General features: G+C 41.5%; 1 protein-coding gene across 4 annotated transcripts in view; it reads left to right on the top strand.

Moving 5' to 3' along the window:
* pacrg (PARK2 co-regulated) overlaps positions 1 to 25416 on the top strand; it is a 145316-nt gene that overhangs the window by 18297 nt on the left and 101603 nt on the right. For all 4 annotated transcript variants that reach the window (XM_005925640.2, XM_005925643.2, XM_005925641.3 and 1 more), the window contains exon 2: positions 4564 to 4698. In XM_005925640.2, coding sequence (XP_005925702.1) covers positions 4564 to 4698 — 135 coding nt within the window. The remainder of the gene's footprint in view (positions 1 to 4563; positions 4699 to 25416) is intronic.

Genomic DNA, 25416 nt, shown 5'->3' with positions numbered 1-25416 from the left:
CAACAGCATTAGGGAGGAAACAGATCTGGAGGCAGAGTGAAGACGAAGGAGAGAAATGACAGCCTGGAGCTCATCTGACCAGCACTGCCTTGTTATGACTCTCTGATATGTGCTCCAGGGGCACACAAAACAGACACTTATTGCCTTACACCACCTCTCTCTGTTCTGTAGTCTGTTGTCTTGCAGACTCTCTTTATGGCCTCTACAGAAGGGCGGGAGGTTATCTTCTTGTGCAGTTGTCTGCCTTTTCTTTTTTTTTTTCTCTGTTTATGCCAGTGTTTCAGAACAGGGATGATTTTAGGTTTGCAAAGAAGGTTTCTCACATTTTCTATAACATCAAATCCTGTTCTTATATGACTATTTTTACTTTGATTGCAGGATAAACCTAAATCACAGAATGAAGAAAAGACCAGGCTAATATTTACAATTTATCAACACATTTTCGCAGATATACAGAGTTTCTCACACATAGACGTTGCTTAAGTTGCTTAAGTGAGGATTGTATAGCTTTCCTCATAGAGTATATGTTAGGAGTCAAATTGAGATAAACAAAGTTAGTGGCTAGTTATTTTTTGTGGGTTTCCTCACAGCATGCAAAAGCTTTAGAAACACTTCTGAAAAATGGCAGAAAAGCAGCAGGCAAATAACAGGAATGACATCTGGAAGACAGCAGGTGGTAATCTCCCCACAACGCTATTCCTCTTATAGTTCTCTGTAAGCTGCTGGGAATGGTGGCCTACATCAGCAACAAAGGGGAAGGGGCTTCTGTGTTTGGCAACATTCATATGCACACATTCATATGAATGTTGACGTGAACTGTCTGCCGGTGATGATAATTGAAGAGAAAACAGGGAGGTGACTGTGAAGCTTGCAACACCTCTGCTATGAACACAGGCCACTGAATTGACTGCAGCGTCATCATTCCTGACCATAAAAGCTGCTCAGCCAGTCAATGCAGTCTGGCTTCATTCTCTCCTCGCTGGACAGTCTGAGCTATTTTTAGCCTCCCCGTGCAGCGTGGCTCAACCACCGCCGTAGCTACCTGGATATGAGGGCTTTGTCACTCCTGCAGGCTGGAGCAGCAGTGATCTTGCAAGCCTTACAGCTTCCTATTTCCTCAGCTATTTCCTCAGCTGGAAAAAAGGAAAAAAAAAACAAACTCCAACAATGAAGAGAATGAGAAAACACACAAAAAAGAGAGAGAGAAGGCAAACAGATAATAGTGGTGTGTGCTTCAGAGTCTAAATGAAACAACAATCCCAGTGTTGTATTAACTTATGTGATGTGACAAGGCAGAAATAAAATTCTAATGAGGCAAGCTGACACTTTCTATTCATGAAAATGCTAAGTTAAAGCAATCCAAGCAATTATAGACTAATTGGTTTTGAATCTAATAAAAAGGAAAAGTCTCTTTATAAGGGCACTGTTGATGGGATTATTCGAAACGATAGGTAACATTTATGGTAATGTAACTGAGTTTAAACTCAAAATAACAGTCTGATAATAGGTATACATGTTTGCTGGGATTCCTTAAGACTAGTAGAGCAACGGTACTGCAGAGTGCCTTTTCTTGTGTTTTACATGCATTGTTAGTCACAGACATTTTGTTTGGGTTGTCTTTTTCCTGCAGGTATACAAACCTGTGCCTATTAATCAGCATAATATTATTCAGTATTCCCTGGCATGGTAAACAAATGCTCCAAACGGATTCATTTGAAATGACTGTGCTGCAATCCCACGGTGCATTAGGGCTGTTTAAATGCACTGAGCGCTCGACGACACTCACCTGGGGTCCCTCACGGTAGTTTCTCTTTTTTGTTTCTCCAGAGTCTATTGATCCTGGCACCCACTACATCATATTGCACGCGCAGCTTAAAGTTTGATCCACGTTGCATCATTCCTTGGTGGCAGTTTTACTGAGATACATTTGGAGTTGTAATTTTTTTATAGTCCTGCTCCGAAGCGAGAGCCAGGCAGAGGTAGGTTTTCGGTGCAGTTTGGTAAATGGCCTGTATTTGTATAGCACTTTTCTAGTCCCTAAGGACTCCAAAGCGCTTTACACAACCTGTCATCCACCCATTCACACACACATTCACACACTGGTGATGGCAAGCTACATTGTAGCCACAGCTGCCCTGGGGCGCACTGACAGAGGCGAGGCTGCCGGACACTGGCGCCATCGGGCCCTCTGACCACCACCAGTAGGCAACGGGCGAAGTGTCTTGCCCAAGGACACAACTTGAGGAGGAGCTCGAACCGGGAACCTTCCGATTACAAGGCAAACTCCCAACTCTTGAGCCACGATCGCGATGATTGTCTGTCAGCAAGATTATGCAAAACCTACCAGGCTGAAATTCGTGAAGCTTGGTGAACTCATTGGCCTTGGTGAAGGATACGCTCTCCTAGTGCCCTTCTAGTATTTAAATTGAACTCAAGTCACCAACAGGCAACACTAGCGAGTGATGTAACATGAAAACTTTGAGTAGCATGTAATTGCTCGGATCCTCTTTAAAATCTGTCAAGTTGGACAGCCATCTGAGGATGTCCTGCCAAAGATAACGCATCCCAGACCCACTTTTCTGTGTGTGGGTCTCTGTGGCATAATTCAGCTCCTCCAAGAGTGGTAATCTGAGGATTAATGACATCCACACATCTGACAGTCATGTGGCAGTGTGACACAGATGGCAAGGAATGCACACAAGGGACACAGATGGGGAAAATAGTGACTCTGGCTTTCTGCCATTCATCCACTACACTGTGTTGTTGCAAAGGTGTAATATTTTAGTCTTAACTATAAACAAACAAATGCAATCAAAAAATGAACCATTCACAGGGGAGGTAATGAGATGAACATAATATATATGAAAATCAAAAAATCTGCAATCATAACACATTTTTTTTTAAACCCTACAGATGTTGTTTAACAGTCTTTGGGCAACGTTTTTTGTTCAGATTTGCCCATCCAATAAAAGAAAGACAGGATACATACAAACATATACATATACGGCGATCATTATTGTAAGATTTAACAAATCCAGCTGCTTCAGCTGAAATAGTCTCTTCACTCATATCACTGAGATGATGTTTGGAAGTCGCCAAAATATGTGTCACCTATGAAAACAATAATAGGCTATGAAAAAGTTCAATTTCTTGTGTCCCAGTTGTACTGTAACATGGGACTAGGGCTGGGGCGATCTCCTTCATAGCCTTATCGCCCCCCTGTGTGATCACCAGTACCCAGTGCTAGTGTTGCCAGGGAGGGGGATGTTTTTAATCTCTACCCATTATGGTAGCACTACCCACCCTTTATAATACACAGTGTGTAGCCCAAACACAAGAAAACCCACACACAGCCTGTGTGTGTGTGTGTGTGTGTGTGTGTGAGAGAGAGAGAGAGAGAGAGAGAGAGAGAGAGAGAGAGAGAGAGAGAGAGACAGAGAGAGAAATAGAGAAAGAAAGAGAGAGACCATGGGGAGATTATTTGCCACTTTCAGCGTGATGAGACACACGTGAGGATATACCAGCAGGAGAGCCCCATTCACATACAGAGATGAATTATTCAGCAATTCAGTCTATTGTAATTAGTGACCATAAACAGATGAATATCAAAAGACCATGTAAAGTCATAATATTAAACATGGCTTTTTTATGCTTATTTGTCTTTAGGTCTATAGTACCGCTAAGTCATTCAGCCTGTTTTTATATTGGTGTGATAAAACTCTTTACTATTCTTTCAAACACACACATTCGGTGGAACAAACTTTAGTAGTTGGGCTAAACTAGCATCTCTGTAAAGACACAGGACAGAAAGGCTGTTGTCTCTCATTTTGAGATGAGGGGAACACATCAAAGATCGCAGAGGTGTGAGCGTGTTACCGTGCGTGTCCACGCCGTTGTCACAAATGACTACAGTCAGGCATATTAAATTTCATATTAATCTGATAATAATAATGATAATCTTAACTGAATGGATTAATGGGAAAGTTGCTGTGATTGGCCAGCTATCTGCAATCACACCAAGCATGGTCAGTCCCCAGAGATCATCATCCACCGGCACAGCTCTACATGGAAATTGTTAAAAAATAATTTTCTCTACTTGCTCTATTTTGTAGGGGTGTTGCATTTACTTACATTTCTTATGTGGCGCCACCATCAATGGATCCCACAGCAATAGTGGCAGACACTGTGGCTGATGTGTTAGGAGTCCCATTGGCTTTCAGTGGCACAGTAATAGCACATATCCAATATGGAGGCAGAGAAAAGATGATCCTAACAATGCCTCTGGCAGTGCCTCTGGCTACATGGCCAATGCAGACACACACAAATGCACACACTCGCTCTGTGTTTTGCCTTCCTTGGAGGAGCAGAAGAGCAGGCACATGTGTCTCCCCGAATTACTTTAAAGAAAAGGCAGTGGGAGTGATTCTATTCTTGTAGGAGAAAACACAGTCAATTCTGATTTCATAAAACAACACTCTCACTCACTGTGCATGTCTCCTTCTGTTTAAATCTTTATTTTGCTCCTTTCTCTTAATTACCATTTTCTCTTTTCTGCCTGACCAGGTGGTGGGTCCCAGAGCTTCCAGGGTTTTTCATGAGTGCCCTGCCAAACCAAGCACATTCCGCAAATACTACGAGCGTGGGGAGCTTCCGATTGCAGTGAAACATGAAAACCGAGGGAACAGTATTGCATGGAAGGTAGGGACGCTACACTCTGATAAGAGATGACTTATCCTTGTGGTTTTCACAATCTAATGTATTGAAGCAAAGGCTGTAACGCTGTATGTCAGAAAAAAAAGATACTTTAAATAACCTTTGGGAGCAATACAAAGCTAATAGCAGCAAATTAAAGTATTGACAACCTCAGCAAGGCCATCCTTTGATAATAACCCCAACAATCTCAATTCTGGAATGAAATACAACTAAAGTCTTTTTTTTTTTGCACTGTCTAACGTTTCAAACCATCCTTGCTGTCAAATACATGTGACGGTTGAATCTGAAGACTTGATAAGTGCTGTGCAAACACCGTTTATCGTCATCATTATCGACTCGGCTGAGGTGAAGATGACAGTTTCTCACATATTCACAGGCCCAGTGTGGGCTGTTATCCTGTAGGAGGCAGTGTAGATTAGCTCACTCGAAAGGCTTCACCTGTCCCACAGCACCAGTCAGAGAATCCATCAATCACAAACTCCATAGGAACTCAGGGCAGTCGCAGCAAAAACTCAGGGAGTGACTGTGTATGCATTTGCAAGTTTATTGTATATGTGTGTTTCAACACTCCGCTCTGAACCGTTGCAGCGTGGGTAGAATTGATGCATTTTGGAGGGTTTTTTCTAATCACCATGTTGCTTTATTTCAGCTCCCACTATGCTGCCAGCTATTCCATAACTTCACAACTGCATGCAGCCGCTATGCTTAATGGCATTTATTCATAGTAAGCAATGATAAATGAATCAAGCAAATTATGCCCCCTTCCTCTTTCTTTTTTTCCTACTTCAAAGGGAGAAGGAGAGGTGGGTGGGTGAGTGAGTGAGCTTTCTTGCTAGTTAGCTGTCTGTCTTCAGGTGAAAACACTGTAAAAGCATCTCCCTTTGAATGAATTATTTATGTAAAGTGTTCAAATGAATCTATGTGTTTGGAAAAAAAGTAATGGATTTCTTTTGTGTTTTGCCGATGAAAAAAACACTCAGTAAATGGGATGTGGTGTATGTAATTGTTGCTGTCATACTCAGTGCTGCTGTTATGCTTATTGATCCTCCCTCCCAGCACTTACACACAGCCTCATCATTTTTTAAATCCTCGGTAAGAGAAGGGCTTTCCTGGGTGCTCGTTCACACTTAGGGCTTGCACTTTGAAGCATCTTTGGCGGTTATGTTCGTTTTGACTTTCCTGAAGTGATCTTTTAGTCCAGGACTAGCTTTAATCCATGTCTGGGAAACCTGCTGAATATGACTTATTTTAGCCAGCCTCTTGTTTACTGGAGGCAGCCCATGTTGCACTGTATGTGTGGGTATACTGTAACAAAAAGTGCAGCTATGATCGGAGTAAGTGGAGAGGGGTTGCTGCGTGTTTGCACTGAGCTGCCCTCGGGGCAGGGGTTCAAGACGGCAACTCAGGATCAATCCCGGTCTGAAAACACAGCCCCCTAGCAAATAAAAAGTCTGGGGAAGGTAAGTAACAGAGAGAGCCTTTCGCAAAGAAAAATGACTGGTATGTTTATTTAGCTTGTGTGCCCATGTATACAGACTGTGAGCATATATGTGTATGCTGTACATATCAGCTTCTACTGTCACCTGATTAGTCTGTGCATTCAGGTCAGCAGTTCAAGCCCCCTACAAAGATTTTTTTATCCTTATTTACCTCTGCAAAGCAGCAAACATCAACGCCACTCACTTCTCAAATTGACCACAAAATAGACAAACAGGCTTCATGCACAGCCAAACAAATCTTTGCCATCAATATCAGCATTTCGCTTGTAAAGGTGCAGACAGGTAGTTCCTTTTTTCCCTATTTCCACTTACAGTACATAGTCATAGTCTTTCTGAGCAGCAGGGTGAGCAGCATGTGTTACTGGCCTCTCAATGAATCACCAGCTACACGTTATTAACATTTCTCCTCTTACAGTGTAGTAGCCCGCCGCTGGGGCTGTAGGCAGTTGCACGAGTTAATATTCTGGTGGAAAATCAGATATGTCATAACTTACTGGCAACACATTTTGTTTCCGAAACATTGCTACGTGGCAGAGAAGAGGGGGCTATTCCCACTACTGGTTTTCCTACGTGTATAAATCCAGAATAAAACAATAACTACTCCCAGTTTTGCTCCTGTGATCAGACATTTTTGCACGATTGTTCATTATGAACATGAAGCTTATTTGAAAAAAATATTTCAGATTTTGCCTTTAACCTCTTCTTCTTTGTTGTTTTAGTTAGTTTGTTTGTTGTTGTTTTTACATTTTTATTAGAACTTGGATTTTCCCTATTTAGCCAGCTAATTAGAGTACTTTTATGCTACAACAATGCATGTGACTCCTTTGACAGTTAGAAATCAGAGAGGAGACTCTAACTTACTTTTTACACATGGTTGTGAAATAAAGCAGGTTGGTGTTTTTGACTTTTGGAAACTTCTCTACTGTTAACTGTGAAATGTCAGACCAGAATTCACTCATGCTTTCCTTTTAGTCGGTTCAAGTACCGCTAAAAGAATGTCTCTTTCACTCACTAAATGCTTTCTTCAAGAGTGACTCAATAGATAAAACTCTCCTCCACATCTCGCTGGGCGGGCAGTGTGGAATTGTGAGCACTGCTGTGCATAACTGCAGATTATAGCGTTCACTCACAGGGGAATGGGCTCCAAACCAACCAAATAATTTAACAGGTCTTCATATAAATTAATGTTCATATTTTAAAAAGTGTGTAATTGGGTTTTTAAGGAGTAGTTGGTTAACTGAAGAACAAAACTTCTTATAAATGCGTGGGAATTATTAGGCACGGGTGATCCATTATGATCACAGAGACGTGTGGCTTGCCGGTGTATGTGTGGCTTTATAATGTGTGGTTGAGTCTATATGTTCAGGGGGAAAGCAAGTGAACCAAATGTCAAGGGCAAGTTGAAAAAGGAAAGGTTGTATCTGAAAGGTAATTTGGCTCTCCAGAGGTAAAAGCCTCAGCTGTAATGGGGCGCTCAGGTAAAAGCTTTACACGTATGGGGAACATGTGCGGCAGGTAGATAAGAGAGTGTCGAGCGAGTTCCTATCCCTGTCTATGTGTTTTTGTGTGCCTGTGTGTTTGTGTGCCGTGTTGTGTGTGTGTGTGTGTGTGCATGAGTGCTTGTATGGTTTGTGCTTGTATTTGGCCACTGCCATAACGTAGCAGCCAAAGGCCTGGAACAGCAGTGTAATCTACAGCGATCCCTGGTGCCAAAAAGAGAGCGACAGAGAAAGAGAGGGAACAGAGAGAGGGAGACAAAGAGAGAGAGAGAGAGAGCTCCACAGGGACTCAGCAATCAGGAGACATGGCAGCCGTTTGGCTCTCAGTTATAATGGATGAGTTGAGGTCTTCCTGCGTTCCCTGCGGGGCTTGGTTTGACTCCCCATCTCTACCCTCCGCTGTGCTCTGCAGGCTTACAGCCAGACATCGTGGCACTCAGATACATGCACACGCGTTCACCTCACATGTACTATAAACCCCCTAAACAGTCTTGTATATTTCATTTCATTGATTGCTTATCTGTTTTATCTTGTCCCTTGATCTTATGTTCAGCTCTGTGTTTCTCTTGTATGCTTCCAGGTTGTTGTTTTATTTTCCTTTTTTTTTTTTTAAATCATGCTTGTCAGCCCCCTCCCCTCTCCCAGCCCATCTACTTTATCTATTCCCTTTTGTCCAAGGCCTGTTTAGGGGCAGCAGGAAAAAGCCATTTTATAAAAATATCAATGCAAACCGGATTTCTGCTCGTCCTCCGCCACCACACTGACTTCGGCCAGTATAAGGGGGCGCAGAGATGCTGGTGGTGGGTATGGGGAGGGGACAATCAATTAATCTGATCAAGCGCTTTAGGAAATGGAGAGCGTAAGCGCTCCTAGGGGACGGATATCCATCTCCTTGGGATGATTGAATTACGCACAGAGTGAGAGTTGGAGAAGAGGGAGGGCTGGAGAAATGAGGTGGTTAGGGTGACCGAGGATGAGGGTGCATGTACTTGAGAGATGCAGTGGGAGTGCGCGCTTGATACAAATGAAAGATAGACAGAGAATGAAAAAAGAGCACGGGAAAAAGAGTGGGGTGCACGAGAGATGAGGTCATTGCAGATACAGCAGTGGAAAGGAGCCTTCCTTCCTGCACATCCTCTTTTTATACCATCTAACTATTTGCATTTTTATGTGTAATACCTTATAGTTGATGACCCCCTCTTTTTGACAGCTGTATTACATATTATCGGTGTATTCTTGTTCTTGGGAGTCAATTTAGTAAACTACTGCTTTCGAGTGATTTTTCACTTATTTAATAGCAAAGTGAAACACAGTCTGCGTGTGCACCAGCAGTAAGGTTATGGCATTTGTTCCACTGTCTCACACCTAAATTAGCTATTACATGATTCATAGTTTTCATGTCTCAGATTATCATTGACAGAAGGTTACTGTAGCATGATGCTAAAATTATCCACTGAAGTTTTATTCAGACATTAGAAACCTTAAAGTAACCCATCTAAGAGCAAATACTTTTCCCAGCCAGAAGTACGGCAGCAAAGCACTTCCCCAACAGCTGTTTCATAAATAAGCTTCAGCAAGTGGGCTTTTCCATTGTTTTTTAAGATGCACATTATGGTGCAACATCTTGCTTGGAAATACTGCTCCTTTTGCAGAAAATGACCTTCTCTTTAATTTTGGTGAATACATACCATACCCCCCCTTTCTGCTCCTTGGCAATGATGTCTTATCTGCTGTGGGCACTAGAGCTTTGTCAGGGAACCTTTGAATAGACAGAATAAAATGGGGTTAACCATGCGTTTTCTACAGCTCCCTGGCTGAAAGCTGGATACTCTGGGGGGATAGTTCTGTGTCATAAGGAAAGAGATGAAACACAATAAGAGGAGAGAATATGAACAAGCCCCCCTGGGCTTTCACTGAGAGGAGAGAGAAGAGAGAAAGAGGGAGTTTAGATTAGAGAAGTGGAAAAAGCAGCATGCATCCTCGCTGAAAAATGAGAGACGAGAAGAGAAAGGAGGAGTAGATGAAGGAGGTGGAAGGAAAAGGCCTCCAACCAACAACGCTGGCTAACCATCAAGATGTGCATGGGCTGCCTCCCTGGAGGGAAAGAATTGCCGAATGACTGCTGGGAAGAAGCCCGATGAGCTGCACCACTTCCATGCTGCTGGTGTGACTGCAGGAATGAGGGGAACTGTTGGAATGGAGGCATCCAGTAGAGAGAGAGCTTGTCTGTGGATCTTGAACTGCTACACCGCCTGCCGCCCTGAGCCATTACTCATAGCAGACGAACGCCGCGTGAAGCTGATGATGGTTGTTTAGCCTGTGGGCCTCCCACTCTTGCTGTGATACGAGACAATAGGAAAAATGGATTTTGGGAGAAAATGGTGGATCATTGGAGATACTTTTATTTCAGAAGATGACTTACAATATGACTCAGTATAAAGCTGTTTAGCTCTTTGGTCCTTCCTCTGGGTCCTATACAGGACTCAGAGGTATGGCCATGCAAATGTAAACCAAAATATTAAGGAGAAAAACATTGTTTTTAGATGCACTGTTTAATTTTGGGCTATAAAATTAAAGAAATCCAAAATTCACATGTGTATTATATTTTACTGGGCTTTGTCTGTTGAGCTTTTTTAGTTCACAAATGTCAGTGCATAATTTGCCTACAGTTGACTGGTGACCTGTCAGCTGGGAAGGGCTCCAGCTCTCCTGAGACCCTAAATTAAGTAGTTAAGAAAATTGCTGGATTGTACATATTTAATAAGTTACTATTTGCATGGTTAGACATAAATATTTAGAAATCATGCAATGCAAGAAATTATCTGGAGATGTTTCATAGTGATGTTTGTTATTCTTTTTTTTTTTAGTTTCCAGTGAAATTATACATTTTAACAATACATATCTCTAACAGATGTCATCTCAAAATGTATTTTTTCTCAGACTCTGAGCCACAAATGTCCACTTCAGCACCACTTACTCTAAACTCTCCAGTGTTATACCCATTTATATTCCCACAGTTTTTACAGAGAGGCTTGTTGCATACTGTTCACCACCTTATTTATAACACGTTTGATTCCTAAGTGATAAACGCTATTTCCAAAATCCCCTCTGTAAAAGCATTCAGCTTAATGTGTCAACAAAACTGAACAGTGTTTTTTAACCTGGTTTTATGTAATTTTCTGCTTTCTATTCCTGAAATGTATGCACTTTTGGACAAATTTATGTGGACAATGTCACAATTGCAAATACTGCAAACACTTTGCAAATATTTTTACAAATACTTTCAAAAATCCTTTCTGATTATGTCTTAGAGTGGCTCGATCAACTTCTAATTCATTTTTGTGATCTTTGGAGTCACTGAGAATCTCTTCCCCTTTGGCCCACGGCTCGTTTCCTCGTCTCCAAGCTAACATCATCCCTGTGGACACCCTATTGATCCCGGCCCTGCTACTGTCTTCCCCCCTAGCCTCCCATGCCTCCAGCACCAGATGCAACCCCACACAGCTGGCTTCCCTGTGCAGATGGTGACTAAAACAAATGCCCACGCACTCTCTTAGGGAAACATAGGATTGTGATTCCTTCTAGACAGATGGGAAGAGCCATGGATAGCTTGGGGTAAAAGACGGGAGAGGGAGGTGATAGATGACATCACAGTGAAGTGAGGGAAGGAGATTGTGGTACGGGCAGGGTGGCTACCAAATTAGACAGAGACAGAGGACAAGACAGAGAGGGACATGGTGTGTCTGCCAAGGCTACAAATCATGTCCCCGAATGCAGCACCGGCACCGTTACCCCTCCCTCCCACAAAATAAGCCAGAGATCTATTGATTGGCACTCGTATTTGCTAGCGGGCTCCAGCTCAAAATGGAGCCTTTAATTAACTTAATGGACCGGCTGCAGCTGTGTGCGAGCCAGTAAGGGAGGAATAGAAATAGATAGATTGGGGTAGAGAGGGAGTGTGAGCCAGCATAAAGAATAAGTGGGGTTAACTGCAGACCCCTTCTATAATCAGTCAGGCAGGCCAGGACAGAGAAGAAGGTAAGACTGAAGGGACCAATGTCCTCCCCGTTCCTCAGTGTCCACCTTTCCTTTTTGGTGCTGATTTTCTTCGCCATTCTTCCAGTAGCGATGTCTACGACAATATGACATTTCCCCATTCAGACTGACCGCCAACAGTACTGGCATGTCTGTGTTAGTCAGATATAGCCTTTACACTCAGACCCTTCGCTGCCTGCTTAAAGTCAGGAGTGACCTCGAAATGTTAGCCCCCTTCCTGCCAAGCCCATATTTCTGCACACACGCTGCCCACTCTGTTCAACCCACCCCTCTCTTCCTCCCGCTCTCCCCTGCACCATTCTTATTCCTGTCCACTCATCCATTCTGTCAAAGGTTAATTGGTTTGGAAATGATTCGATTCATTCTCAACGTTAATGCTGTTATCATGCTTTTGTTTGAAAAAAAAAAAGAAAAGAGAAAGAAAAACTACCCCCCACATGCACTTAAGCCTAATTTAAAATAAAAGGGGAAAAGGAAAAAAAAAAAATCCAATTTAATTTTTTTTCTTACTCTAGCTCTGGCTTGTCCCCACAAGTCTTTTCCTTTAAATTATGGCAGAATTTCATTACCTTGAAAGCTTTTCTGCCTCCTCCCTCTCCTCCCCTCCCTGTCTCCAATACTTTGAATGGATCAGGACTAATGTCTTTCTTGTAACCTCAAGGTCGGAATATTTGGATCCATGGAAGCGCTCAAGGGTCTCTGTGATTAATGCACTGTACAAAGTACCTTGGAATAATGCGGTGGCTGATGACTGCGCAGAGTGATCCGTATACACACACGCCTACATCTGCTGGAGGTAGTTGTAGATAGAGGTGCCCCTGTCAGTGCCCTTGATGTGGATCACAGGAGGCATTGATATTCAAATAGGGTTACCTAGAGGCCTTCTCTCAGTTCCCCTGAACAGTGCCATATAGTACTTGCTCCCCCAAAGAGCGTCCTGCTTTTCTCTCTGTAGTGTTGGAGCTTTTCTTACATGGGCTTTGTTGGGCATAACCAGGATCTCTTCCCTCAGAGCTGCTTATAAGGATGACAGATTTTTACTGGGGCCACCTTATTCTCAGTGTAGTCCCTTTATACGAAAGTCACTTTGGGGCCTCAACAGCAGTGATTTCAAAATTCATTTAACTATTACCTATCAGAAAATTAATTAGACATCTAAATGTCAAGAAGATAATGTTTTTCCTACACTTGTATTTACAATAAAACAGCCAGGGCCTGATTACTGCTTTGGTGTTGATGGGTTTTTTCTTCATTTTTTTTTTGCTGACGCAGCTGCGATGTCTGATAAAAATGTGATTTTCTCTGTTTCCATGGCCACCTTGCAGAGGTCTTCACAGTGGCTGCTGTGCATGCTGTCCACGCCCTATTGATCAGAGAAACAGAGGCCTGTGTATTGAAGTTGTTTACAGGGCTGCAGATGCTATCTCCACTTCTGTTAATTATTTACATTCGGTTCCACAAATCTGATCAATAGTTAATTGAGCCAGCGGGAGTTGTCTGGGAGAAAAACAGAAACTTTGCGGAACCGAGGGACACAATCGCCAGTGCTGTAATGTAAAGGCCCTTTGTTTTCCCTCATAGTTTTAAGGACAGTATTACACAAGATTTGGATTTACTATATGCTTCTATATGCTCTGATCTAGCCTTCACTGCCTTAAAGCAGAAATAATTCTAAATGGCAGCGTTTTAAGGGAGTAGAGGACTCGTGGCCATTCTCTTGATTTAACTGCCATTTAAATTGGCAAGTGCAAGAAGATGGCTTTACCCTTTGTCTTTTGTGGACTTTTTTCTGGAAGTGACACCTGAAACCTACAAGCACACTTTAGTAAAGTGTGCATAAAACATAGTATATTCTACAAGTCTTCATACCTTAAAAAGCTTCTTTGCAAATACAATATATGGGGGGAAAAAGCACTGGGCCACCTGCACATGACACCTACAGAAGCTGCTCCCCATGAAACTTTATGCACCATGCGCCTCAGGACTCAGCGACCCTGCTCTGTTACTTTATGCAGTCTTCATGGCTGAGTTGCTGTGGTTCCAAGCCTCCTTCCACTTTGCATTAATGCCAGTTACAGTTGATTGTGGAATATATAGGAGGGCAAAGATTTCACAAATGGATTTATTCAAATGGTGGCCTCCTATTACAATACCGAGCTTGAATTAATTGAGCTCTTTAGAATGACCCATTCTGTCACACGTGTGGAGACATAGGCTTAATTTTATACCAACTGTGCCAGTGGGACTGAAAGCAGGTTGCATAGCACCCTGCATTTGGAACACATTTTGCGCTTTTATATGAAAAAAATATTTGTTGACTTCAACAGCGGTAAAGTCAATAACATGTTCATCAACTGTTAATCAGAGACCAGAGCTTTTAATTCCTTAGATATTTCAGAGTTTGATCAATTTAAACTCTAGTCAGAATGCTCATTAAACAAAATTCATGTTCTTGCAATTTGTAGATCATGATTTGGAGATTCATATTCATACTCAAGTTCAACCAATATTATGGGGATCACAAAATGGAAATTAGAGCATCTTGAGCTCTGACATGGTAAAAGACATACATTTGAAAACAGCATTATATATTTAGTCATGGTGAACTTCAACAAATGTTGGGCTTTTTATGTCAAACAGGAGCAATTTTCTTGTGAGCTTTGGGCAGTAATTTTATCTATGAAGATACCGCTTAGCAGCCAAAATGTAGGATTACTGTAGAAAAGTGGGGAAAGGCAGTGAATGTAAGCTAAATGGGGTTCAACAAACCGTTGCACGCATTACTGCAGAAGTGGTGCAGAACATTCTGGCTTTAATTGTAGAAGACAAAGTAGCAGCAGTTATTTGTATTTAAAACACGCGAGAATACATCTCTGTCAGTCTCAGAGGAGACTTAATTTAGGAATTTAGCACACAGCTTATCCAACATTATCCATCCGTCATGAAACTGTGGTGCCAAATCATAACAATTTTTAAATATTGTTTGCAGAGTCATTAAAGTTGTGCTCCACACACATGTTCAAAAATTCAGAAATTCTCTAATGGGTATCTCACATGGTTTACGCAAAAAAAATAAAAGAAAGTCTAATTAGTAAATGTATTTTTATATTTTCTAATTAGCAGATTTATTTTTATATTTGCTAATCTGAAAAACTTAATGCCCTATAATAATATAGGACATGTTTTTCATTTTTGAAATGCATAAGGGGAGAAATGCCTTAGGTCTTTCGGAAGTTGTTATTGTCCACAAACATTGTTCGCACTCTTTTCTCCTTTTCTTTGTTGACAGGAAAGCTCTGAAGCCTAATATCGCTTCTCTTGATTCCTGTGGACTGAAAATTGCAATCAAAGGCAGCATAGTGTGGCGTTCTTTGACTGTGGACTGTTAGAAATAATAGCTCTGGGGTGCAACCAATTCACATCATTGACCTGGAGTGTACGGTGCATGCAAAGTCATGGCAAAATTCAAGGGTCAAAATATTTATTCAGTCTTGAGAATTTTTAATGCTACAATTTTTTTTACAATGTTCTCTAGTAGGAGAAAACATTTATAGTGTATTAAGACACAAAAGCAAAAATAGTTTCTTTTAAAATCTTGATTTTTTTTAAATGACCACAGAGAAATTTCACATTTTATTCATGAAAAAAACTCTGTACCTTAATCATACAGTAATACAAATAGAAGAAGACTTCTTTCAACAGGAGGATGAGATGGGAGTGGGGGGTTAAAACTTAATGTCTTCTCCACGCCATTCGAACTATTGCCTCAAATTGGCGATATTTCCAGCTGCATGTGCATTAACTTTCAAAGAGGCAGTCTGCATGAAATCATCATTCCTTGAAAATACCGCTTACCTTTTTTCTCCGAAAATATTTTGGGCATGATGTTTAACTTATGCTATATCCGTACGGCGTCGAGCACCACAGCAGACAATCAGTAATACTGACATACTCAAAGGAAATAAGTGCACAAAGAACTGTTGGTTCACTCGACTGTTAAGGGCTCTGTTATTTAGATCAGAAGCAGATGCAGCTGAATTCATGTATGCGTGTAAATGTAACTTGTGTGTCTGTCTGAGTGAGTGAGTGACAGGAACTGATTAAGGTATGCAGTGGCAGCTCCGTTTTAGTAATCTGTCCCACCATACCTCAGGGAACGAACACTATGCGCCAGGATCTGGCTGTTAAAGCTGCGAGGCATATAATGCATTATGAGGAGAAATTCATCTCATTGTTTCTGTGCCCGTTTACCAGTTTGAGCTGCACGTATGCCATTGTTAACTGACAAACATGTCAATGACTAATCTCCCCGGGTGTTCGACCACCGCACCTTGTATTGGCTTTGGCGTCTCCTTATCTCGCTTCTGTTTCCAGCCTGTCACTGATAAGAGGGAATAGAGGGAGCAGAAGCTGGGTAAAGAAGAAAAATGAGAAGAAAAAGAGAGGTGTAGTAAAAAAGGTAACCGAGAAAGGCAGAAATAGAGGAAGAAATAGGGCATGATTAAGGAGAAGGGTCTCTGTGGTGACACCCTCCCCACCCCCTCCTCTGTTTTGTGCTATATAAGTTGTTGTCATTGTCACTTTTTTCCTGGGAGCAGATAAACACCATATCTGTTTTGTCCTCATCTACCTGGGCTACAATATTGTAAGCAAATCTTGAGAGAAAATACACACTGAGCATTCAGCCATCCTCGGGCGTCTTTCGGGTTGTCAATTTTATTCTAATTATGTGTGTGTGTGTAACTAAAGTGCAACCGCACACACTCACAAAACACACTCCAGTCTATATTTCTTAGCGAAAGTGGGAAGGTTCGGTAATTTGGGTTCAGATGGATGAGCAACGGAAGAGGACAGCAGCGCGGTGGCAGCCATGACTCTTACTTCAGTCTGAGTCTGACCTGACCCAGCAGTATTGCTAAATCTGACTTGTTACATGGCGAGTGCTCTGGCACACCTCGCCTCGCTGAGACAACCTCTGGCCACAATCTGGGTGTCTTTGTCAGCTCGTAGCAGCTCGGCCTCCAGAATTGCTGAGGTGGTGGATTTTCCTCTCCTTCCTCACTCATTGTCAACCCCCCCGCTCCCTCCTTTATTCCTTCACAGCATCCACAGGTCAGCATTTTTTTTTTTTCTTTGCTGTCACCCATTCACACTTCCACGGACCAGATGCTTTCTCAGTATCAAGGGACTGCATAGTAGTAGGGAAGAAAACTCCCTAGATCATTTCCTTGCTAGCAATTAGCAGCACACAGACGTCTCACTGTTTGAGAGACCTGACAGAAACGAGGAAAGAAAAAAGGGAATGAACGAAAAGTATGACGAGAAAAAGAAGGGGAGTGCTGGGAAAGAAAGAGAATAAAACCATACACAGAAGGTCTTGATTAAGTGGTCTTTTAAATGCGCGAGTGGGTAGCAATTCAGCAGCTCTTTAGTCCCGGGAGGACCTGTCTCAATTACCCTAATGAGGCAGAGTGACTCTGGCTTTCCTGGAAGGGTATGGGAGGCAGGGAACCCAGCAAAGCCATGCAGGAGAGGCAGGGGGAGCAAGAGTCTCGACGTGTGTGTGTTTGTGTGAGGGGGAGCACGCACTATATGGATGCCCTGTGAAGTTAAATGGAGCGTGCCGGGTTCCCAATGAGCCAGTGTTAGCTGGCAGACTGACACACAGTAACCTCCCACTGTGCGCATCACTTTTTCATCTGTGCTGTCGGGGAAGGGTAGTTAACCCCAGTCTGCCCTGAACTTTAGCCTTCACTAAACCAATACATATTTTCAATAAAGGCCAAGCACTAAGAATGCAGACATCCCAATGAGTAAGCCTACATCTGTTTCTACCCTGCCTCGTGAAGTAAGAATGAAATAATTTGCCTTTATGACCAGGAAAGCCTCGCTGTTGCTATGAGCTACAGGTAAAACTGGCAACTGTTTGAAATGTAATAAATGTTTCCCTGTTTACTGACATAAGGTAATGGAACCTGGCTATGTGTTATGTATTACAGTGTCCGTATTAACCTCATGTATCCAGCATTTCACCAGCACAGAGCACAGGTTAGCTTTTGAAATGGAATGGCAATCTTAATCAGTGCAGCGATATCATGTTTGTAAAATGACCTAAGAGACAGTTTTTCGGGTTTTTTTTTTTTTTTTTTTGAAGATGAGAACAGCATAACCCGAGCCATATGCAGACAGTTGGTAACTTCTAACTAAGTTCAAATAATCTGCACATCCTTGAAGAAGATAATAAAACCACCAAGTGTAAAGTAAACACAGACATTTGGAGATTGCTTCTTTCATGAGTGAAATTCAAGGGTCAAGTCCAGGGCTGAAAAGTGCCAAAAGCTGCCATTCCTCGAAATGAGGCTTGCAAGGCATTAACCCATAGATATCTATAAGTAGTATGTTGTTAATTCAGTTTTATTTATCACATCAAATCACAACAACAGTTGCCTCAAGGCACTTTGTATTGTAATGTAAAGACCCTACAAAAAGAGAACAGAGAAAGCCCCAATAATCAGATGGCTGCCTATGAGCAAAAGCTTTGGCAAAAGTGGGAATGAAAAAATCCTTTTTAACAGAAGGAAAGTCTGGCAGAACCAGGCTTGGGTGTAATTTCAGTGGTCTGCATTTATAGAATTCTTATTATATTCTTTCCCCCTCAAGTTATGCTCCTACTATTCTGGTTTCTGAAATGATTTTAAACTTCCTCTGCGTGCATGTCAGTGCAACAGTATGATTGATGCATTTTATGTTTGCCATTTTGGTTGTTGATTAGCTTTGTGGAGAAAGGGGCAGGACAGCCACCATCATCTTTAGTGTTTCAGAATTCTTCTTCAGATTTCTACTCAGAATTATTTGAGCCATTTAAAAAAAATATATAATTTGTTATAATTTGTCATTTAGCCAGCCTCAGCTGATTTCTCAGTAATATTAGCCTTTTGTCTGAATTTAGTCTGAATTTGAAAAACTAAGATTGTTAAAGCCAAAATGCTGAAAATTAAATTCTTAAAACACTTTTGTAAAAACCTGTGGGCAACTTTTATCTGTTAAATGCAGTCTGTGATGATATTTTATTGTATATTCTAAAGACAACTAAACACTGTTATTAGTTATTATGCCCTTTTCTCAGTGTTGGCCTATTTGTTTTTCAGCCTGGCTCTCTGTCCTTCTGCCAGTTTGTTTGTATTGCATTTTTATTGCAGAGTAAGATATCTTGGCAACCACTGGCCATTTACAGTCATATGAAAGTTTTGATAGGACCCTCTGCAGTCTGGTGAAAAACTGAATACTCCCCATGAATCAGTAGTCTAGAGAATTGCTTTTACCAGAAATAACATAAAGTAATTGTTTTCTTTATGACTTCATCGTGATTTCACATTGCGGAAGAATTGTGGCCCAATCTTCTTTAGAGCTTCGTTTCGCTTCATTGAAGTTTGTAGACATTCATTTATGCACAGGTCTCTTAGGGTCCCACCACAGGATTTCAATCAGGTTGAGGTCTAGGCTTTGAAAAAGGGGCCATTGCAACAACTTGGTTCTTTTTTTTCAGCCATTCTGTGGTAGATTTGCTGCTCGAGATCTTTGACCTGTATACAGAGGAGTTCATGGTCAACTCCATGACTGCAACATGCCCAAGTTCTTTGGCTACAAAAGAGCTCCGGACAATCGCCCCTCCACCCACCTTTTTGACAGCTGGTGTGAGGTGTTTGTACGGAAATACTGTGTTTAGTTTCAAACATGGGAAAGGATGGGATGGGGTGTCCACTCCTGGGAAGATTGTGCAATTGTGTCAAGACACACATGAATGCTTCAGACGAGCAAGCTGCCAGAATTTCTGCTTTTACAGGAGCACTCACACTTGCTGATCAGTTAATTAAGTGCATTTAATTATCAGCACCTGGCTGCTACTTACCCTCTGAATTCCAATGGAAGCAGTAGTCTAAGGTGTATTTAGTTTTTTGTTTTGCAATTTGCTTTTGTGGGCCCTAAGGAAAGTCGATCTAGCATTATTAACAAGTCAAGAATTTTGAATTATATTTTGGATTATGAATTTTTTTTTATATATATATATAAGTGGTTATATATGATTGTTACTGTAAAAGAGAACCTTGCACATTGTATTTAAGGATGCATGCTCTGGTCAGCAGTTAATTTTAAAATCTCCATGAAAAACTTTCCCCATCAGCTAATGCATGCAATAAATATTTGTAAAGTTAATATAATGTAAAGCCCCCAAAGTCTTTGAGGATGAACAGTACTGAGGAAATTGCTACTTTTAGGGTTTTTTTCCCCTTTTGTTTTAAAGCACTTCTTTTCCTTTACCGAACATGGTGTTATTGTGAGGCTGGAGCCCTCACTGATAGCCCTGTCACCTTTCACATTCAATTGCTGCAAAACAACTGGAATCATTTGTCATTCTTTCTGGGCCACTGAGTGAAATATGACTCATAGCTCTCAGAAATGTTGAATTTGAACAAGCACATTGCCTTGGTCTCAAATCTCCTCCTTCTTTCCTTTCTTTCCTCCGCACTCTCAGTCATACAGAAGAAATGGCTTCAATTTAGACACTCCTAACGGTCTCTCTTAATGGCTCCTTGTAATAGAAGTTATTTATGAGAAGATTCATTTTAATCTGTCAGTCTGGGGAGTAAAAAATCTGCCCGTGAAATGTTTGTCCCTACAGGCTGCACCCTGTTGCTGACCGGAACACTCCTCCTCTAATAAAAGAAGTAAGGAAAAGTTGTATGCCAAGGCCAGGGATGATTTAGCTCATTAAGTTGGGGTTTGAATTGCAGCAGAGCTCGCAGGGCTTGGCTTTAGGTGTGAAAATGTCAATAGCAAAGAGTGCCACGTCTCCCTTGTCAGCCCTGACGGAAGACCAACAACCGGCCAGCCTGCCATTTGTCTTCCTGAGTGAGTTTTCTAATAACCGTAATGGCTGTGGCAGTAAATTACCAACAGCCTGTCACAGAGAACATAGTGCAGCATTTAAATCTAACAAAGAGCACCCACCCTCCATCTCTGCTTTGCCCCGATTTTATTTTTAAAACTTAGGAACTCATTCCCTTAAGGAGCACTTCAAGCTAATAGAGAATAGCCAAACCCACTGCAGAGCTCAAGTATATCACATCCTAACCTGACAGAAAATCCTTGAGTCTCCTCTTTTTAAAAGCCTAGAATAAGATATTAAGCACTGCTATGACATGCTTCTTCTTTTATGTTAAGCAGACAGCACTATAATACCAGTTAACGATTTGAATTATGCAGCAGTGTCCTAACTGCATACCTCACCTGTCTGATGGAGTCCCACTTTAGTGAAATAACACATTAATGCTGATGGCTGATTGGAATTATATGTCATCTTACCCTTGACCCCCATCATTGTGTGCCCTCACACAAGCCAGTGTTTTTCCATCCTCCTCCTATGGAGTTGACTGCAGTCCCTCTGTGAGATGAGCACGCTCGGTAATTGGAGCAGCGGGAGTAGATTTGTTCACGTCCTCTCCTTCAGTAGCAGCAGTTTGCCAGTGGGCAGCCCGTGGAGCGATGCCATCCTGCCATTTGTCAGACAGGGTGCAATTTCCCGGTCATCTGTTTCCATCCATAACTGAAGGTGAGGGCAAAAAAATGGTGAATGATGGCGACTTTAATATGGATCCTGATGCTGTGGGAGCTTACTCCTAGTAAGCGGTGGCAAGCAAGACTCACGCACTCTCAACTTTGTGGCAAATTCCTCAGCACAGTGCTCAGTTCTCAAATACTCACCATTTAAAAATGACGCATTTGTCAGTGATGTGGTGCTCGGCTGATTATTTTTGTTTGCAGAACTGTGGTATTCTACCAGCTGGAGGGAGGGTGTGTCATATTTTTTTTTAAATGAAAGCTGCCTAACATAAAGACTTTGCCTCTTAGGAGAGATTTCAGTCATTTTTGTCTTATGCATTAACCTCTTGTTATACCTCCCTGTAGACAATTGCGTTGATTCCCTGAAAGAAAGGCACAGAATGATTCGGTCCAAAGGTTAGATAACTTTTGAAACAGACCTTCTTTGGTGTCAGTAATTCACAATATTGGATTTAGTCTATGTATTTGGAGCTGTTTTCCGCTGCTCCCGCCGGTTTAACACAAAATAATCTGTCTCACTAGCAATCAAGGCTCTTCTTTGCAAAGCGCCGTAAAACAAAGAAAGCATGCAGTGTGCAGCTGTGCAGCACGATAAGCGTGTAAACTCTGCTTCCAAAACTGAGCTGACACACACTTCTATCTATCCATTTACCAAAGCCAATTATTTTTTCAATCCAAAGGTGCCCATGATACCTCTCCTCATCTGACTGATGCAGCAGGGGGAGAAGACTTCTAAAGACGACCAACGGGTGGTATGGGGCAGTGCCCTTCTGATTCCGGGGACAAGCTCTGCTGTTTGTAATTACAAATTGATGTCCTTTGTAGCTATGGGTTGGTGTGATCTGTGTGTTGGGGGAGGCAGGCATCTCGTGAGGCAAGGCAGCTGCTCTTCCTTTCTTCCCTCCCTGCAGTAAAGGGTTTTCTTTCAAAGGAGCCAAATGTATCCCCTTTCAGCTAGGCAAAATGGAGTCACTGTAGTTCATTTGAGCCTTCAGATAAGATTGAACAGGTGTTAGGATGACTTTCCCACAAATATCTTTTCTTCTCCTTTTCTCGGGAATTTGGAGCTTCATGAATATGTTTTTGTGTGTTTTCTGTGCCGTTTTGTGATTCATTTATGTGTCTCAGCTGAATCCAGGATTTTGCTGTTTGTTGCTTTTTATGCAGTTATTTTTATCTTTATTTTACTAGGAAAATATGGCTCTGAGTAGAAATACGTGTATCCCGGTGAATTTTCCTGAAACCATTTTTATTTTCTCTTAAACCGGCAGATCTGGAGACATGAGTATAGCTGAAAAACACAATTACCGGTAAAGGAAACAGTACTTTAGATGTTTATCACTTTTAACTGCCGTCATCAACAGAATTAGATTTACTTTGAGTTTTTACTTTGAGTTTCGGTGTTTTCTTGTTACCATGACATCTTAAAAAATAGGAAGTGGATTTGCACAGAACATGAAGAGTTGCAGTGGTTTTTACTCCGTTTATTGAATGACCAATAACAGCAAGAAGTGCTTATTACTCTTTTGTAATGCTTCATCTGAAAAATAGACAAATAAATGTACCCATTAAAAGCGCTTCCAGCAGGTGAACTTGTTTTTATTGGAAAGCTTATAGACATAAAACATGCAATGCAAATAGAATTAAACTGTCAGTCCACAAAGAGAGCTGCTGCCTTGTTTATACACAGTGCTGTGAAAAAGTATTTGCCCTCTTCTGGATTTCTTAGGGGGGGGTTTTTTGTTTTGTTTTTTTGCATATTTCTTATAAGACAAACACAATCCAAATAAATACAAGATGCAATCTTTAAATGAAGATTTCATTTGTTAGGTGAATGCTATCCAAACCTTCCAAGCCCCTTTGTGAAAAAGTAATTACCCCCTAAACCTAATAACTGGTTGTGCCACCAGCTAGCTATATTCTTGGCAGCAAGAGCTGCAATCAAGCGATGGCAGTAACTTGCAATGAATTGTTTGTGGAGGACTTTTGGCCCAGTCTTGTTTGCAGAATTGTTTTAATTTAGCCATGCTGGAGGGTTGTCAAGTATAAATAGTATGCTTAAGGTCATGCCAAAGAATCTCAGTCTGATTTAAGCATTACTTTGACTCCAAAATGTTCATTTTGTTCTTTGAGCCATTCAAAGGTGGACTTGCTCATGGGTTTTATTTTTTTGGTGGGGTAGGATATATAAAAAATACTCAAACCAATAAGAAATCAAGAAGGGGGCAAATACTTTTTTGTGGCACTGTAGTTTCATGCTGCTGTTGAATAGTATTAAATGGAGTGAATGAATATATAGTATGAATAGTGATGTTGCTACAAGGCCAAGGATCCTGGAGTCCTGAAGTAGACCGCCATTAAGAGTGAGCGCCTGTTCAAGAAAGGCAGTCTGTGCTACTACCAATGCAATAAGGATGCACTGTGTGCGACCCCCAGAAGAGATTGATCAATAAGTCACTGCAATGAAGTGGCACATCGATTACACCAATGACAGGGCATTTACAGGTTTAATCTGTATAATGAGCGTAACCTTTTTCTTTCAGCCACCTGCTTTCTGCCTGGCACGAACCTGTCCAAGGCCAGCAGGGACCAAAGATGGGGTGAGAGCAAGATAAGATGAATGCCTCTGTGCAGGCATGCTGTGTGGGGGACAGGAGTAAGGGTGAGAAGTGGGAGATAACATGAGATAATGCAAGAAACAAATATAGGAAAAAACAGGAAAGGGAGAGAGGAAAAGAAAGATGTTCATGTGACTCCTGGGTCTGTGATTGTGTCACAGCTGTAGGTAAGATTGTGGTGCAGAGGGGAGGATCATCATCACCACCCATTCGTATGCAGCGTAGAGGCCACCAGTGATTAATGTGTGCCATGGGTAACTCCAGGCTCTGCAGTCTCTCTAGCATTTACAGTGTGAGGCTCTCTCCTCCTCTTGCCTTCACAAGCCTGAACAGCTTCTTTTGCTCTTTCCTTGTGTCTCGACGCAGTAGATAACATCTGCTGGTCTACTTTTGTTTCTTAGACCCACAATGATAGATGTTACCAATGTTAACAAATTTGTACGGGACCTGTCTCTTCTTCTTATAAAGTAACTAAAATACTCTGTCAATTCCTTCTTTATTTAATCATAGTATATGTTGGTGTTTTGGGGGTGTTTTGGTTTTGGAAATGACTTGTTCACGTATGGACTGCATAGACATTAAACCATCTAAAACAGCTGTCTTTGCAAAAAAATTCCACAACGAGCAAACCACAGAGAAATGATCGGGTTTCAAAAGCATTAACCAAACCGTTCTTGTAACCTTTTTTAGGTGTCTTTTCAGTGAAACATCTTTATTTTAAAAGTTTCTTACTCTGTGCTGTAAAAAAACAAAAGGTGGTTGTTCACCACTGTGTTGTAATTTTTGTATTCGTACTGTAATCTTAGTTACAGATTTAACTAAGAAGCAAGGTGGCGACCAAATCTGAAACATGAAAGACAGTGAAAGTGAACGCGACTTAATGCCGCTTTGGGTGAAATTACCATCGGCAACAGGAAGTGGGCGGGACCTGAAATAAAGTTTTCTGAACTTACAGTGAGAGTGAAAAATACTGTTAAATGACTTATAGTTACCTAAGCAACTGGAGCCTGGGGAGTCTGCAAGCTGTAAAGCGATGTGCTCACTTCCATTGTGTGCACAGCTGAAGTTGTAGCTTATACTGAACATTTTTAAAAACCAACTTGATGCAGATGGTTAATCGCTATATGAATTCCAGGCTGTACAGTGCTAGTTAAACCTTAATGCTATTCAGCTACACAGACAGTGGAAACCACTTCACACATCTGCAGCAGTCAGACTGTAAATGTCAAATAACTCAAAAAAACACAGCAAAAATACAAAATTGAGCACTTCGATATTTTACACACAACTTTTAATTTCGGTGTTTTGCTTTGTTTGCTATACTTATACAAGTCAAGTCAAATCTGGCATCGCTGAAAAAGATGATGACTCTTCTATACTGAGATTGTAGAGTAGCTGTCTGTTAGTGCG

The sequence above is a fragment of the Haplochromis burtoni genome, unplaced genomic scaffold (genome assembly GCF_018398535.1).
Source record: "Haplochromis burtoni strain Fernald_Lab_line unplaced genomic scaffold, NCSU_Asbu1 Contig_86, whole genome shotgun sequence".
NCBI classification, from domain to species: Eukaryota; Metazoa; Chordata; class Actinopteri; order Cichliformes; family Cichlidae; genus Haplochromis; species Haplochromis burtoni.
This window is presented reverse-complemented; position numbering and strand designations above follow the sequence as displayed.